Genomic DNA, 16,076 nt, shown 5'->3' with positions numbered 1-16,076 from the left:
CCGCTGCAGATCACCACGTGGACCATCTCGTTTCTAGGGACTACGATTATCCGTGGTCCCAGGCGATTCTTTTAATACATCCATGATGCTATGATTTACAGTATTTCTATGCTCTTCATTAATTATTTTACCTAAACCATTATGTCAAAAGTTTCATTCTTCACCTGCCTGAATGAGAGTATTGTTAAGGGAACATCCATGGGATGTCTCTGCATCCTGTTCACTTTTAGTGTGTGACAATCGGTGGGCCTACGCCATGGATGTATTAATAGCCTACGCAGGAAAGATTGATTAGCAGATGAACATGAGTCGTTAAGAGCTGACGATTATCTTGCAATAGTAATATGTCATGTTTACATTTAATTAAGACCAATGACACACTTTGGTACCAAAAACAGATTTTATTTTTGAGTAGGCTAATCATCCCCAGAAATAAACAGGATCAGTATTCAATACAACCGAGTTAAGGAAAAGGTGAGAGGTCAAAATTTCATAAAGTATTGCTTTGGTTAAATAACAATCTAGACAATCGGCAGCCTACATCATGATTTCTTAAATATAACATAACGCAAATAGGTTTTAAAGGCTCTGGATAGAAGTCCCTGAAAAGATAGAGGCCCAATATGTAGCATTACATGATAGATCTAACAAGCCCACAAACTCAACTGGTGTAGCCACAGTAGATGCAACCCCTTTCGCTCGAGACCACTGTATCAACATCCAGTGGGCTCACTGACAGATCATAAAGAAGACAGTCCAGGACTCCCTGTCCTCGATCAGTATTTTTGCTGGTTTCACCAGTGTAAAAGACATTGCATTGATGGCACGAAAATAATCTAGGCTTATTCCTTGAGTGTTAAAATATAGAATTCAGGACCAGAATCTTGTAGTTGCTATTTTACCTTTGTAGGCCTATGGGCTAACAGAATGTGAGCTGGCGAGATCAGGAGGCTAGGGGGGTGTCTTGTGCATTATTTATTTTACAAAAACGTGAAATTCATCAGTTTTTTCAATGCAGCAATGACACCGACATTAACAAAGTAGACTATGTCAGTCATGCCTTACCAGAAGATGCATCTTAAAGAGTGGTTATTCAAAAGTAGGCCTACATGAAATCACAAGCGTTGCGCGTGACGTTACATATTTACAAAAATGGTTCAGGATATTTTCAGGAGGAAATCAGACTGGGGTGAAACCTGAGATGACCAATGCTTTCCTAAAAAAAAATTATCACAGTGACATCTTAATTCCGAAAATATTGTTTCTATTTTATTTTTCAATTGGGGATGCTTCTTGCAATGTAAAACTCTTAGGTTTGAAAACAGTATAGAAATAGCACACACGTCATAATTTGTTGGCATGTAAAAACACCATAATATGCTGGTGTAAATGTTTGAGTGGGAGTGTCATTGTGTCAGAGGGAAAGAAAGATAATGTATCTACATATCCATGTGTGAGTCCAAGGTCTGATGACATGATCATGTACTTCACAAGTACAAAAATAAACCCGATTATTGACACAGCCTACTTCAAGACCATGCTACAATTACAGCATGAATTTTCTCCATCTGTTTTCTGTAGCATGATCCAAAGTGGCAAAATGCCAAAGCCACTTCACCAGTTGAGAAAAGTCTTGATTAAAAAAACAAAACAATGGGTAAACTGCTCCATGCCTGCTTCCTGTTTTAATATATTGACACATTTTAAATGATTTCCAAAAGAAACACTCAACCAGTGAGCAACAACCTCAAACACTTGTCATGTATTTCAACGAGTTCATACAGTGTTCACATCAGCAAGCATTTACCCTAACTACTTAGGCTAAACTCTTAGGGCTTGAGGGATAAACACACTATTTGAGCATCATAGGGATCGTAGACAGGCCTGGGCCTGACATGAATGTCCATTACACTCCAGGGGCCAACGGGAGAACGTTGAACTCTCCAGCACATCATACCTAAACTACATTATACACACACCTGCATACTTTAGCCATACACCCAGTACGTAGCCCCAATACAGACATCTGAATACAGACATCCAGCGTACATACGCTCTCTGAGAAACATTCTGTGAGTCCCCCTTCCAAAACCCACTCAAACGCATACGTATACAGACGTAGATATTCTCTCTAGCTGAAGAGCTTGACAAAGCAGCCCTGGCAGTAGGGCTTGTCATTCTGCTCCTTAAAGGTGCCCTTGTTGAGCTGCTTGAGGCAGAAGGCACAGACAAAGTGCTCCGGGTGGAACTTCTTGGCCATGGCGGTGATACAGCGACCAGTGATGGGCTTCTGGCAGCCGGAGCAGAGGGAGCCGCGGCGCTCGTGGTAGTGCACCTCACAGTAAGGCTGCCCATCATGCTCAAAGAAACTCCCGTTCACAAACGGGGTGAAGCACTCCTGCACACACAAACAGAGCAGGGAAAAAAGGTCAGTTTTTTATGTATGTAAATATATACCCACACACAATATATAGGACAGATAATAACATGAATTGTAGACATAGTGAAGGCAGTGTGTGTTGTACAGACCCTGCAAACAAAGCACTCAGGATGCCAAAGGGAGTTCAGAGCAGAGATGTAGTTCTCCAAAATGGCTCGGGCACAGCCGCCACACTTGGGCGCAAACATGTCAAAGTAGTCCTTCCTACAATACGCCTTCCCATCCTTCTCATGGAAGCCTTCAGGAGACAGAAAGCACATACATGTGTGAGGTATGGGAGACAAAACTGTCGAGTGAATACAGAAATGGAGAAAGGAAAGATGATACTCACCCTCTGGGCCAAAGAAGGATCCACACTGAGCACAGAAAAAGTGCTCAGGGTGCCATGTCCTGTCCAATGCAGTCACAACTTTCTGTACAAGGCAACAAAATGACACATTATTCTCTAACTCAATAGGATGTGTGTGTGTGTGTGTGTGTGTGTGTGTGTGTGTGTGTGTGTGTGTGTGTGTGTGTTTTACTAACATCCAGTATAGGTCCATTGCAGTAGTAGCAGCGTGGGGAGAACAGGTTATGGTAGTCCTTCTCACAGTAAGGCTGGCCGTCACGCTCAAAGAAGTTCCTGGAGCCTATCTCCTCCTGACAGTGTGTGCACACAAAGTGCTCAGGGTGCCATGTACGCCCCATAGCGGTTACCACCTAGGCAGACAGAGACAGGACACACATTAAACTACGGATCTTTGGAAGGTCAAAAAGGCCACATTTACAGTATAGCTTTGGATTTGGTGGCTAATTAAGTTCCACCAAGCCACTCACCTGTCCAACAATAGGCTTACAACATGCCCCACACACTCCCTTGGCAACTGTCTGCACGCCCAGTTTGTGGAGGTCAGACTGCAGGCTGCCCAGCATGTTGTCCAGCTTGTTGACCTGTGTTGGGGGGCCTCCGGGTGCCCCACCCTTCCCCTGGGCCATGATCTGAGAAAGGATGAAGGGTGAGACAACAAAAAGACAAAGACACACTGATACTCACTCGCACACACACACACAAGCACACACACCTGGCTGAATGATAACAGCTCTGAGTTGACTACACGAGATAGAAATCAGATAGAAAGAGAGTGTTTTAGAGGAAACAGAAAGTGATGAGAACCATGCCTGCATTGGAGGGAAGATTGGATCATACTCTGTTTGACAGCCAACTGACACCAGAACTTTGGGGGGAACGGGTGGCGCAGACTCCACAGGTGGAGGTGGAGGTGGAGGTGGGGCCGGGGCTTTGGGGGCAGGTGGAGGGAGAGCTGGCTTTGGGGCAGGAGGCTCTTGTTTTGGGGCAGGTGGGCGCCGAGGTGGTACAGTCTGCTTGGGCGGGGCACGGACAGATTCCTGGGCTTGTGGAGGTTGTGGAGGGGGAGAGGGGGGAGGGGGAGGAGGAGGAGGTGGAGGTATCGGAACGGGGGTGTATTTGACAGGGGGTGGTCTCTTAGGTTCCTCTACGATGGGGGGACGACGAGGGGCATGGGAGGAGAAAGGCGGGGGAATTATGACTTTCCTCTGTGGGACAGGGGACTCTGGGGGAATAATGATCTGTGGAGGAAAGAAGAAAGACAGAGAGACCAACAACAGGAGAGAGAATGAGAGCTAGAGATATGGAAAAGGTGTTTCCGGGTAAACATCAGGGAAATGAGTCATCTGTGGATGATATGATTCAGGCCAACCTTGTCCACCTCGCCTCCGGCCCAGTCGGGGCGGAGACGCTGGGGGTTGGACATGACGATGACGCCCTCGGTGAGCCAGTCGTCAGGCTGTTTACGGCGGCGCTCTGCGCGGCCTATTCCCAGCTTCCCCTGCAGCTCTTCTATCAGGCGGTCCTGGGAGCTGCTCTTGTTGACGATGATGGGGCCCATCTTCCTCCGTGGGTGGCCCTCTCGGTACATGGGGTGCACATTGGGTGTCTCTTTGGTGCGCCTTATCACTGACTTGAGCTGGGAGAATGAGGAGGACCTTATCATATATCCAGAACTGGGGGTCCACCATGGTCCAGTTAGAGCACACATGAGAGGTTGAGTTCCAAAGCAAAGCCAGGATGCAGTGGAGGGCAAAGGCATGTTGTGGGAGGGTCAGTGGGCTCAGTGTCACACTCCATGCGGTTCTTACATGCTCTAGTAGACACCCCACCCTTCACACACTCCTACAACACAGAGACCCTGGTCACTCACAGGTCCTTTACAGGCGTCATGCTACACTGGTCAAACAACAGGTGACAGGGGCCATGTGGTTTAGAATCTCACTTTTTACAAGACAAGCTCAAATATACAGCCAGTCAGATACAACCGCTTGCCAGTGCGCAAATGCAGGATACCGAATATCCAGGGGGAGTGAATCGTTATGTTTGTTGCAGATTAGCAACAGCACAGTACATATTATCTACAGGACATTTTTGTGCATGGGTGGTCAAGTGAAGCGTGCCAGCATGGGCGGAGCCATACATGTCCAGACGCTGAGACCCTGTCCATGGTGGTCGGCTGCAGCAGGGGCAGGTCCAGAGCCGCGTCGGGGGTCCCAGGGCAGGAGGACGGGGTCAGAGAGTCATCCATCCAGCTGGCCTCGGTCAGCGGGGTCATGCTCCCATCTGTGTAAGGCCTCTCGGTGTAAGGAGTCATGGTGCCATCCAGTCCATCATGGAGAGACATGTTTAGCTCCACGTCGGCCCAGTCCATAAGCTCCCTGTGCCCGTCTAGGCCCCCGTCTACGGAGCCGTCCTGGGTGCTGGTGTCAGGTTGCACCTCCCTTCTGTCTGCAGCCTGGATGGGCTCCTCATGCACCTCCTCTCTGTTCAGATGGGGCGCCTCCGTCCTCAGCTGTGGCGCCTCCCTCTCCATTTGTGCCGCCGTGTCATTCTCCCGCTTACTAAAGCTCATGGCCAGCAGCTTATCCAGGGCTTCGTCCAGAGAGGGCTCTGTCCCCGGGGAACCCTGCCCAGCCAGCGGGCTGCTTCTCTGGGCCGCAGGCTCCAGCAGCTCCCTTCTGGTGGCCTTGGGGCTGATGAGAGCTGGGGGAGAGGGGGGCACCTTGGCAGGTGTGGCTGTAGATGGCGAGGGGGGTTTAGAAGCAGTGTGAACAGGAGAGGGAGACTTGAGAGCGGCAGAGAAGGGCGAGGGGGACTTGGAGAAAGTGAGCTCAAGGTCACGCAGGAGACTGAGTCCACTGGCAGTAGGCTCAAGCTCACAGGAAAGCTCACCCTCAGCCAGGGGTGGCGTGACAGGCTCTACAAAGGGACTGGGGGCCTTTGTGGGGTGGTGCTCCAAAATGGTGCTGGTTGAGCTCAGGGACGATTTAGGGGTGTTGACAGGGCTGGGCTCAGTTCCATGTCGGTCTGTGGGGGAGGAGTTGGAGCTTGTACTGGAGGAGTGAGAGAGGACGATCAGGGACTTGTGCTGGGAGGACAGCATTGTGGCCGAGACGTCGATGACGGCGTCTTGTTCTAGGTCACTGGCTCCAGAGAGGGAGGTTGAGGGGCTCCGGGGGGGCGGAGCTGAGGGGGGAGGGGCTAAACGGGAGTCCCTGCCATCCTCCTCTATGTGCAGCTCCCAAGATCCGGGCAGAGAGAAGACAGGAGAGTCACAGAACGGCTGAGGGGGGAGGATGGGGGAGGGATCTGGAGGATGGACACCCAGAGAGCTGGGAGAGGCTCCTGCCTGATCGAACTGGGGCTCAGCGGTCACAGACCCCAGAGAGCTGGGCTAGAGGACAGGACAGGACAGGCGGGAGACAGAGAAGGAAAGCAGAGGAAACGGATGTTAAAGAGAGATAATCAGATCAGAGTAAGACAGTATTGAAAAGGAATAGAAAAGCAGATGTAGAGAAAGACCTTTTTCTACACTGACGGACCAGCTACACTCTTTGTCAACAGAGAACAGACAGGCACACTGCAGAGCACCTTAAAGTCAGACAGGGAGGCCATGAGCTCATCCAGCTCTCGTGTGGCACAGGATGCTGAGATCCTGGCCTGCTGCTGGGAAGGCGTGTCCAGCTCACTGTTGATGACCGAGGGGCTGGGGCTGCAGCACACACACACACACACACACACACACACACACACACACACACACACACACAGACACAGACAGAACACAGTTATTACTCTGAGACCTCGGGATGGACGGATATGCAATCCCCTCCTCCCTTTGCGACGCAGGCGTCCATGGTGCCGGCAGCGCAGCAGTCCTCACCTGGGCGTGGGCACCGAGCCCTCCAGCTCGTCCAGCAGACTCTCCACGGTGGGCCGGCCGTCCTCCGCAACCCGGGTCCCGTTCCGCTTGGGCTTCTCCTGAGGGGGGGGACTCACCATGATGTCGGGGCCACCCCCGTTCTCATAGTGGGTGATGCTGCAGGACGGCAGGGGCGGGGCTGCTTCCTCTGTCAAAAGACGAGAGCTTTATTGAAAACGTGTCTGAACACCAACACTCAAAGACGGTAGGACGCGTGAATACAGCATTTTTACATTCAAAGGCGAGCTCTTTTTTTTTTTTTTTTTTTTAATGAGTCCCATATAAAAGTGTTTTGCTGGCCTCTCCCTGTGTGTACCTGTGGTGGGGAAGGAGGGGGAGTTCTGCTGGACAGCGTTGAGCTCAAGCAGCAGCCTGTCCAGCTCTGACAGATTACTGCCCAGCGCCGAGGTCATGGCAGCTGCAGACGAGTCAGCAGACTTCTGTTTGTTTGGGAAGCTGGGTGAGACAAAGACAAGAGAGACATTGTGTCAACAGCGTTGATTGCAAAGCAAACGATGACAGATGGTCTAGCCCCATGGAATTGTGAACATGTGACCTGTTCCTATGAGATCTTCCAGGTTGCTCACCTATACACGTGGTCCTCTTCAATGTGAGACAAGGGTGGGCTGCTACTGTCCCTGGACCAGGAGCTCTTCTGGGCTGAACCCAGGGACTGCAGACAAACACACGTTCACTCAGTCCATTACAGGAAGGTGTGGAATACAATGATTCAAAGGTGTGTGTGTGTGTGTGTTTATAATCACCTGCTGGGAGGAGTGGTGGGAGGAGTGGTGGGAGTCTGGGGGATCGATCACAGAGCCATTGAGAGCCTCGGCTGAGGGAGGGGGCGGGACTGGGGGCGGGACTGACACATCCTGGTAGGAGTTTCCTCCGGTAGGGATGGAGTAGGGCGTCTCGTCAGGTAGGAACACGGGCCGCTTGGAGATGTGGGACGTCGTCGATTCCAGGTCCGCCAACAAAGCGTCTAGACAGGAAAAGGGGAGGTGTTATACACGCCTCATACATCACTAACAGGAGATCATTGTGTTCACCACAAGCGACCAAGATCAGACCAACGTCCGGTTTGAGGTCGTACCGTCCGACCACATTACATGAACACATTACAGTGACAGCAGTGACAAAGTGTCGGACCACAGGTTTAGAGTGATCTTGTGTTGTTGTGGGTCACCTATAAATTCCTCTCCCCTCTGTGCTGGAGTCTGTATACTGACAGGGCCTGTGTGTCTGAGTATGTCTCATACCAAACTGTCACCTCGCCTCCTCATACCTAAATAAAGGCTGCACCCAGGGCACCTCCACAGCGGCCAGGGTTAGGCCCTGTCGTCATCCTCGCTGCGTGGTCCGGCGCAGCGCCACATACAAAGCCCCTGTGGTGTCCAATGGTATGACACCTAAACCCACCAGTGTTATACATCCCATCTGTAAACCCCCAATTTTCTCTGCCCGTCAGTCTTTGGAGGAACCAAAAATATGTATCAGCGCTGTCAGTGCGTACCTGACTGGGCGTCTATCTCTGTGCGCCTGTCTGTCTGTCACTTGTTTCCCTTTTTCCAGGGAGGTTTTTCCACTAACGAGTGCAGACATCTCTCACATGAAGAGACTATGTGGGAGTGTGGGCATCACCAGACAGGCGGGCAGAAGGACAGACAAGAGGCAGACAGACAGAAATACAGACAGACAGACAGACAGACCATACCCAGCGCAGAGCTATGGGGGGTACAGTATTACACTGCTGAGTGCCCACTAGAATGCCAGAACAAAATAGGTGCTTACATCACCCACTCCATCCATCCTCAGCCAGTCAAGAATAGCCTGTAAAGTGTCTGTGCATACTGTAGAGGAGCAACTCTGTCTGCTCGTGTTCAAACTTAAAGGATAAGTTCACTATTTTGGACTTTCGACCTATTCTTGGTCTGTCTTACATGGACCTGACATGTAGAGGCTATAATTTCTCTGATCGCCTCAGTATTGAGATAGTTACAGTTGTTCTGCCGGTGCACACTCGGCTACAATGGACATCAATGGGGAAGTCGAAACATTGGAATAAGTATGAACCATTGCTGTTTTAAAAGATTACAAATATAGTGCATTACAAGTAGTTAGTAGCTAACTATCTAATAGTGAGCAAGCTAGTAAACTCCAAAGTGAGGTCAGGATTTGTAGCCTCATTGTGATCAGCTGCTTTTCAGGCAGCGCTCACCCTCTCTAAAACGTAGCCTAGTGTGGAAGTTTACCGTGCGAAAGTTATGAGGTAGTGCAGTCGGCGAAATGGTTTCAAACTTTTGTTTCAACATTTGGTTTCAGATTGCTTCCCGTCTCGACAAGCACATTTATCGTACTTTTTCCAATGTCTCAACTTCCCCATTGACTTCCATTGTAGCCGAGTGTGCGCCTGCAGAACAATTGTAGCTAGCTCAATACTGAGGCGATCAGGGAAATTATAGCCTCTGCATGTCAGGTTCATGTAAAACAGACCAAGAATAGGCCCTATAAAGTCCAAAATAGTGAACTTATCCTTAAACGTATCAGGCTGGTTGGTTCTTTGTCTCACAGGCAAATCATAAAGATTAGGTTACTTCTAAGACCAGAGAAAACAGACAAGACCGTCTCTGAAGAGCACATAGAAAACCTCTCCAAGTAGCCAGGGCAAGACAAGACATAAATACAAACACACATGCAGTACAAACACATATGCAGTAGTACTCACATTTTATATTATTCAATTTATAGCGATGTTCAAACTCTGTTTAGCTACAAGTCCCATTACTCTACTCACAGTATTCCACCTGTCCGTCTCCAGCAGAGAGTAGCCTGTGTGTTTGTGTGTGTGTGTGTGTGTGTGTGTGTGTGTGTGTGTGTGTGTGTGTATGTGTGTGTGTGTGTGTGTATGTGCAGTAGGACAGACAGGAACTGAGGGGGACAGGGAGGGACAGAGCATGGGGGCGTGGTTTGGGAGACCCCAGGGACAGTGTTCCAATTCTTCACACTTCAAATGTGTGATTCTATTTTGTTACCCCCACCCACACACCAAGGTTCTGCTGTGCTGTCATCCATGAAACAACTGCTTTTATAGCCAACATTAAATATTTTTCTTGTTCAGGACCATACACACATCATCATATTCATGCGGTAAAGCATTGACCAACTTCTCTAAAATCACGATTTCTTCCTCTGTTAAAGGGATGTTACCTCAGACCATAGAGAAACAATGTCCTGTCCAGCAGCTCAGACCAATGTTGAAGTCATGCCGTTAAACCCGATGGGAGCAAACCCTATTTAAAGCTGTAAGCTCAGCAAGTAGCCCAAGTCTACGCAAATGTGCTGAAATAAAACTACCAGCTCAAAATAATCTGCACCTGGCGCTGACATGCTGAACAAGGTCTTGCGAATGTTGACATCATCACTCAAACCAACAGTCCAACACAAGTCGCAATTGTCTCTCCATCAGAGCATGCATTTCCACATTGAACTATTATCATTATTATTATTATTATTATTATTATTATTCACAAGCATTATTATAATTATTATTAATTATTCACAAGCATTATTACCTAACTAGGACTGATGTAGTCCACAACTGCCTGAGAGCAACTGAAGACCCGACTCCTGGGAGTGAAGCCAGTCTTACTATTCCTCCTGTCTGACAGGGCTGCTAGTCACAGCCAAGTAACTCAGTATAGCTGCCAGAGCGGCTCCTTGTCACCCCACCTTCCACCCACTGCTGCTACATCTGGAACTCTGGCACTCAGGAAACCCACACTTGTGACCCTGTATTGGGAATTTCAAAAAAAATCTGACTATGTGTTTAAATCAAGCCTTAATGACAATTACCAGGAGATCAGTGCAGAATGGTGCCAAGATGATTCACCATACAAGGCAGATTATAATGAGAGGAAGGATATTCAATAAGATAGGGTCTTTGATTCATTTACCATACATGGGGACCACCTGAAGGGGGCAGAGTTGAGTCTGATGTAGGGATGGGCTACGTGGGGCTGTGGCCCAAGATGGTCCACGGGGAGTTAGCATTAAGAAAACACACAAGTACAGTAGGCCAAGCACCAAACTCATCTTTTCCATAGCAGAGGGGGTCAGGCACACGATGGGTTAAGTACAGTTCTTTTCAGACAACATCTTGACCAAGACTCCATTAAAGATGACTGGTCAGTGCTGCAGAACAAGGTCAGGCCAGGATTAGTACTATGAAGTTCAGGTAATCTCACCTAACACATCTATCAACATCCTAAATAGATGAACACTATTTTGCTGTCATAACTGTCATACACTTTCCCTGAAAAAGCATAAATAACCCTTCCTGATTGAAAACAAAGAGTGGTTGAGTACATTATGCTGTATGCACATTCTTTTGCTGGTGGGTACGTGTACATTCTTGCCTGCGTAGCCCCCCTCTCTCTCCGGGCTCCACCACGGCCCTGCTGTCTTTATCTGATGGGCGGGAAGGTGCATGGGGAATTCCAGACATTCCACTGTCCGCCCCGGAGAAAGAAAGCAGCCAGGCAGGGACACAGGGAGAGGGAGAGAGGGAGAGAGGGAGAGAGAGAAGGAGAAAGAGAGAGAGAGGGTGGCAGAGGCGTGAGAGGCAGGGCATTGGTCGATGGAGGACTGGGCTCTCTCTCCAGTATAATGAAGCCTAGTGTGAAACCGATGCGTTTGGAAAGAGGACGCGTAAAGCAATGTCGTGCAAAAGAAGAAGTCAAACAGCTTATTCTGCTAATATTACTGCAACCTCTATGCAGAAAAGAGGAACACAGAAAAGCAATCTGTCAGTGGGAGAGTGGAAATAGTGCGTTAAATAGATAATCACAGGGCCAGTTCAACAAAGTACAGCATGCTTTGAATTCCAGGATACGCGTGATGTCAATGTTTTTATTGCCCACTCCCAGAGAGCTACATGTATGTTTCCTGGGCCAACAACAGGCAGGCTGGCTAATCTTTCCTATTAACACATGGTGTACAGTGATGAGCCACCGGCGGGGTCCACAGCTCACCTGTTTATAGCTGGGGTGCAAAGAGCAGAGCAGAGCTGGCCACAGCCACACACAGAAACACTATCCCATCAGGCCAACCCAACACGGTATCCCATCAGGCCAACCCAACACGGTATTTATATCAACAGTCTGTAAACAATTACAGAGAGACAGGGGCCAGGCTGAGGGGCGGAGGCCAGCAGAGATACCGATCAGAATAACAGGCAGGTCTACTGTACGCAGATCCCCAGAGGAGAACCAGCAGATGGTCAGGGAGCACATGGACATACGGGGTGGAGGGACAGCAGGAAACAGAGCATAAGGTGGATGTGTGTGTGTGGTATCAGAAAGACCGAAGGATCTAGATGGCTTCAAAATAAACTTCACTAAAAATACCCACCAAAGCAGCCCCATATTGGAAAGATGACACTCCCCTCAAGAGAGACTGTGGGACCAAAATAAAAGCACTTCCCCACAGGCCAGTAAATCAGATGACGGGGGAAAGTCTAAAGACCTTTCTGACACACAGTCACACACACAGACATGCAGACACCGGGGACAAAGTCGCACTAGCCTCCCTAGCCATCTTCCTGTCGTCAGACACATCGGCTCTGCTGACAGACAACACCCGTAAAATGTGCGAGAGTGTGTCAAGACGTGACCGCGCAGCCTGCAGTGAATAATGTGTAATTGGGAGGAACCGCGGTGAAAACCCTCAAAGAATGAATGACTTGTCTCTTTACTCCATTACGCTGCTTTTGAAAAAAAGAAAACAACCCTGAAATGGCACTATCCCTCAAAACAGCCATCTTACACACTAGCACTGTCCTTGGCACCAATGGCGCTGATCACAGTCACACTGAGCTCTTTGAGGTTTGAACAACATGCCCTGGGGTGTCCCAGCTTGAGTAATGTGGGAAGAATCCAGCAGGAACTGAAGATCCCAGCCCCATAACTCTGACCCGTCAGGAAAATAATCAGCACTGTTCTCTGAGCCAAGAAACAAAGACAGGGAGGGAGAGAGAAAGAGAGAGAGAGACAAAGAGAGACAAAGAGAGAGAGAGAGAGAGAGAGAAAGAGAGGAAATCAAGAGAGAGACAGAGGAAACAGTAAGAGGAAACAGAGAGAGAGAGAGAGAGAGAGACAGGCAGACAGAGAGAGAGAGAGAGAGAGATAAAGAGAGAGAAAGAGAGAGAGAGAGTAAGTTGTTCAGAGATTGAGAGAGACAGAGAGATAGGCAGATGGGTAATGAGAAGGAGTGACTTGACTTTTATTGGCCAAAACACCCCCCTAACAACAGCCGTATGACAGAGCAAAGCCCGCTGCCCCCTCCCTGTGTTTCCTGGCACACAGTGATTCTGCTCATTGTTTTTCTCCTCTGTTTCCTCAGGATGTGAAGGCTGGTCTGTTGCCTGCAATGAGGTCAGCCACGCAGCGCCCCTCCCCAGGCTCAGAGCAGGATGGGTGTGGACCCCCGGACCAAGGCTGATTTACAGTCAGCAACCTCCCTTCAGAACAGAAGGCAAGCCCAGTCCAACACACTGGCTAGGAAAGGTATGTATAGGCCCACATACTCCATCTAATCCCACTGTCCTCAAGGGGGTGATGGCCAGTCTGGTAACACTTGCTTCAGTGCTGACATTATGACAGACACAACTCTCTACAGAAAGTGTTATTACCGTTAAGACCAACCCACTTGCATCTCAACGAAGTCCCCAGTACCTCTTGACCTAGAGTTACACTATGGTCCTTTTCCATGAGGTAATCGACTAATACATTCACCAAATGGCAACTGTGAGTTTATAGCCTGTTTAAAAAATGGTTAACAGGCAGTGCTCTCCTGTACATTTCAAACCAGCAGCACCCCACCGAGCCACTTCCTCTGATGGCTCACTGTCCTTAACAGAGGAGATGAAGCTGCTGCAGCCTTACACCTCTCAACTACAGCCTGCCTGCGTCAGCAGCAGTGCTCCCCTAGGACAGGCGCTCGGCCTAGATCTCACAGGAACCTGAGGAAAACGGAGTGTGGTGACGTCACACTCAGCACACATCAAACACATCAGCAGGACAGGCCCGTGTGTGTGTGTGTGTGTGTACACGTGACTGAGAGTCACATCCGGGGGAGGGCTCCTCGGCCTCAAAGACCACATCAGTACTGGCGCTGCTGAGCCGAGGCCTGGACGCCACCTGCTCCGCGATCGAGAAAGGCCAAGTCAAAATGTCCTCTCTTGGAAAAACAGAGGCCTCGCAGTCACAGTATTCACACACCGCACTATGGAATCCCCACACTGCACTACGGATTCCTGGTCAGGGTCAGCCATGGGGACGTCTCCTCACATAGAGCCAAGGGGAAAGAGGAGAGCACAGGGGTCAGCGATGGGTGTCCGATCAGGTTTCGCTGCAGTGTCCCCACCGTCATCTCCACACTAGGGAGGACCGCAGGGTTTACTGGAAGGGGAAAGAGGGGGTGGGGGGGGTGAACTTTGAGGAGTCCTCTCTTCAGGGGCAACGTGCGTGGAGCTTCGAGTGGTGGGAGGAGGTGAGCCGTGACCCAGTGAGTATTCGGCCTTGGACCCTGACAAACAGTGATGTTAGACATTCCACAGCTCGGCCCCGCCCCCCTCCCTCAGCCTGACACTCTCCCGACTTACTAAGTGAGACTGCAGGCTCCCCCTCGGCTAACAATCGGCCCTTTCACTGGCCCAGGGCAGCTTAAGCATCTAACGTGGCCTGGGGGAATTCTTGGAGTAGGCTAATCTCAAAATCAGGCTCCTCGCCCCTCCATTTAAACAATTCAATAACACATCTCATCTCACTATGCTATTTTGGGACATTCGTGAGGCATTTTAAGTAAGTCTAGACTGTTACTTTTTCATGTTAGGTCTACAGATAATAGTCAAACACGTTCATTCAAGAATGGCCTTCATGGACAGATTTATCCTAATGGCCACCTGATGAAAACTGTAAAAACAAAATTAGAAGGTCAGAGTTCAGCACCAGGGGTCAGGGCAAGGGTCAGTGAACTGAGAAAGACAGTTGACAGGTCAGCTAGACACATAAAATATAGTAGCCATTTTCTACACCACAGCATGATACACCAGAGCCTATAAGTTGGTGATGCTTCATGCAACCCCAGGATAGTGTGTGTGTGTGTGTGTGTGTGTGTGTGTGTGTGTGTGTGTGTGTGTGTGTGTGTGTAAACCAGGTCAGAATGCAGTATGTTTGCAGTGAAGAGCAGAATGGACTGTTTGAATCATGCCTTGCCCCAGGTGTTCCTTTGTGTCTGTGATGCATGTCCTTCCTCATGTGAATTACTGTCAGTTTTTTTTGTGTGTGGAGCTATTCTGCTGCAACTTTGAAATGAATATGAATATATAGGCTGCTCTGAACATGACTAAACCTTCTGCAGGGGTCATAACAGCCACCAATAAACGAAAGAGACAGCTAGAAAGCCGCACATACAGACCACAGCCTACTAAGTCAACCTAGTGCAAAACACAAACCCCAACCATTTGGAATGAACAATAATCGTATGAGTTCAAGGGAGGCATAGGTTGAATCCCAGTCTGAGGTTCCTCCTGGCAATCTAGGCTAAATGTTTCATGTTAACAGCATATTTATGAGAGGCCATACAGACAGGGCTTAATGGCGAATGGGCAAGGCTGAACACTTTGGTAGGACTTCCACAGTTCTAATCATTTACAGGTGATCAGTGGTCTGTAAACAATTACATATTATGGAGTTAATCAACAATAGAGGCAATGGAAAGACTATATTTACACAAGGGCAGTTAGAAAGTAACCTACATAAAAACAAGACTCGATTCGAAGAATAGGCCTAATATAGCAACTTTTCATGATTTCTCTCGATAATAAACACGAATCTAGGACAGCGTCGGTTATCCCAAGACTGAAGCAATCTTTGCAGCCTCGTCGTAAAGCTTCCCTTCTTCCAGCTTCCACCCTCCTTTCCGCTACACGGGAAAGACAAACAGCAAGGATTCGAAAAAATCTTATATATTCAACTTACCTAAATCGTCCATACTTGGGGCCTGACTTTTGCGGTTACTTTATCTTTTTAATGTATAAACTATTTTCGGTGTCCGGGATTTCCAAAAACTCTGCTGCCGAGGAAGTTGGTCAGAAGTTACACGATCGCGCTCTGCTGTGCATGTAGGCACTTCTAGGGCACGCGCGTCCAACACGAAGAGAATGTCCTCTACGATGGAATTAGTGACCTCTGGCGGCTAAAACTGATACATGTATTACCAAGGAAACATTGTTGCGAAATTTATACTTCCCTCCAGGCTGACAAAACACTCTTATGAACGACTATTTCATATAAATGACACAT

General features: G+C 48.8%; 1 protein-coding gene across 1 annotated transcript; it reads right to left on the bottom strand.

The window, feature by feature from the left end:
* Positions 1-943: 943 nt before the first annotated feature.
* Positions 944-15,890, bottom strand: pxnb (paxillin b). The gene is made up of 11 exons (XM_084457312.1): positions 15,753-15,890; positions 7,476-7,696; positions 7,299-7,384; positions 7,028-7,167; positions 6,673-6,859; positions 6,381-6,501; positions 3,257-3,418; positions 2,966-3,139; positions 2,772-2,853; positions 2,530-2,678; positions 944-2,398 (listed from the first exon to the last, which is right to left on the bottom strand). Exons 1-11 carry the CDS (start codon positions 15,763-15,765, stop codon positions 2,132-2,134), a joined length of 1,602 nt encoding a protein of 533 aa, XP_084313438.1. The 5' UTR covers positions 15,766-15,890; the 3' UTR covers positions 944-2,131.
* Positions 15,891-16,076: the final 186 nt, after the last annotated feature.

This window comes from Borostomias antarcticus, assembly GCF_949987555.1.
Source record: "Borostomias antarcticus genome assembly, chromosome: 23".
Classification (NCBI taxonomy): Eukaryota; Metazoa; Chordata; class Actinopteri; order Stomiiformes; family Stomiidae; genus Borostomias; species Borostomias antarcticus.
Note: the sequence above shows the minus strand (reverse complement) of the source record. Positions and strands in the feature narration are given on the sequence as shown.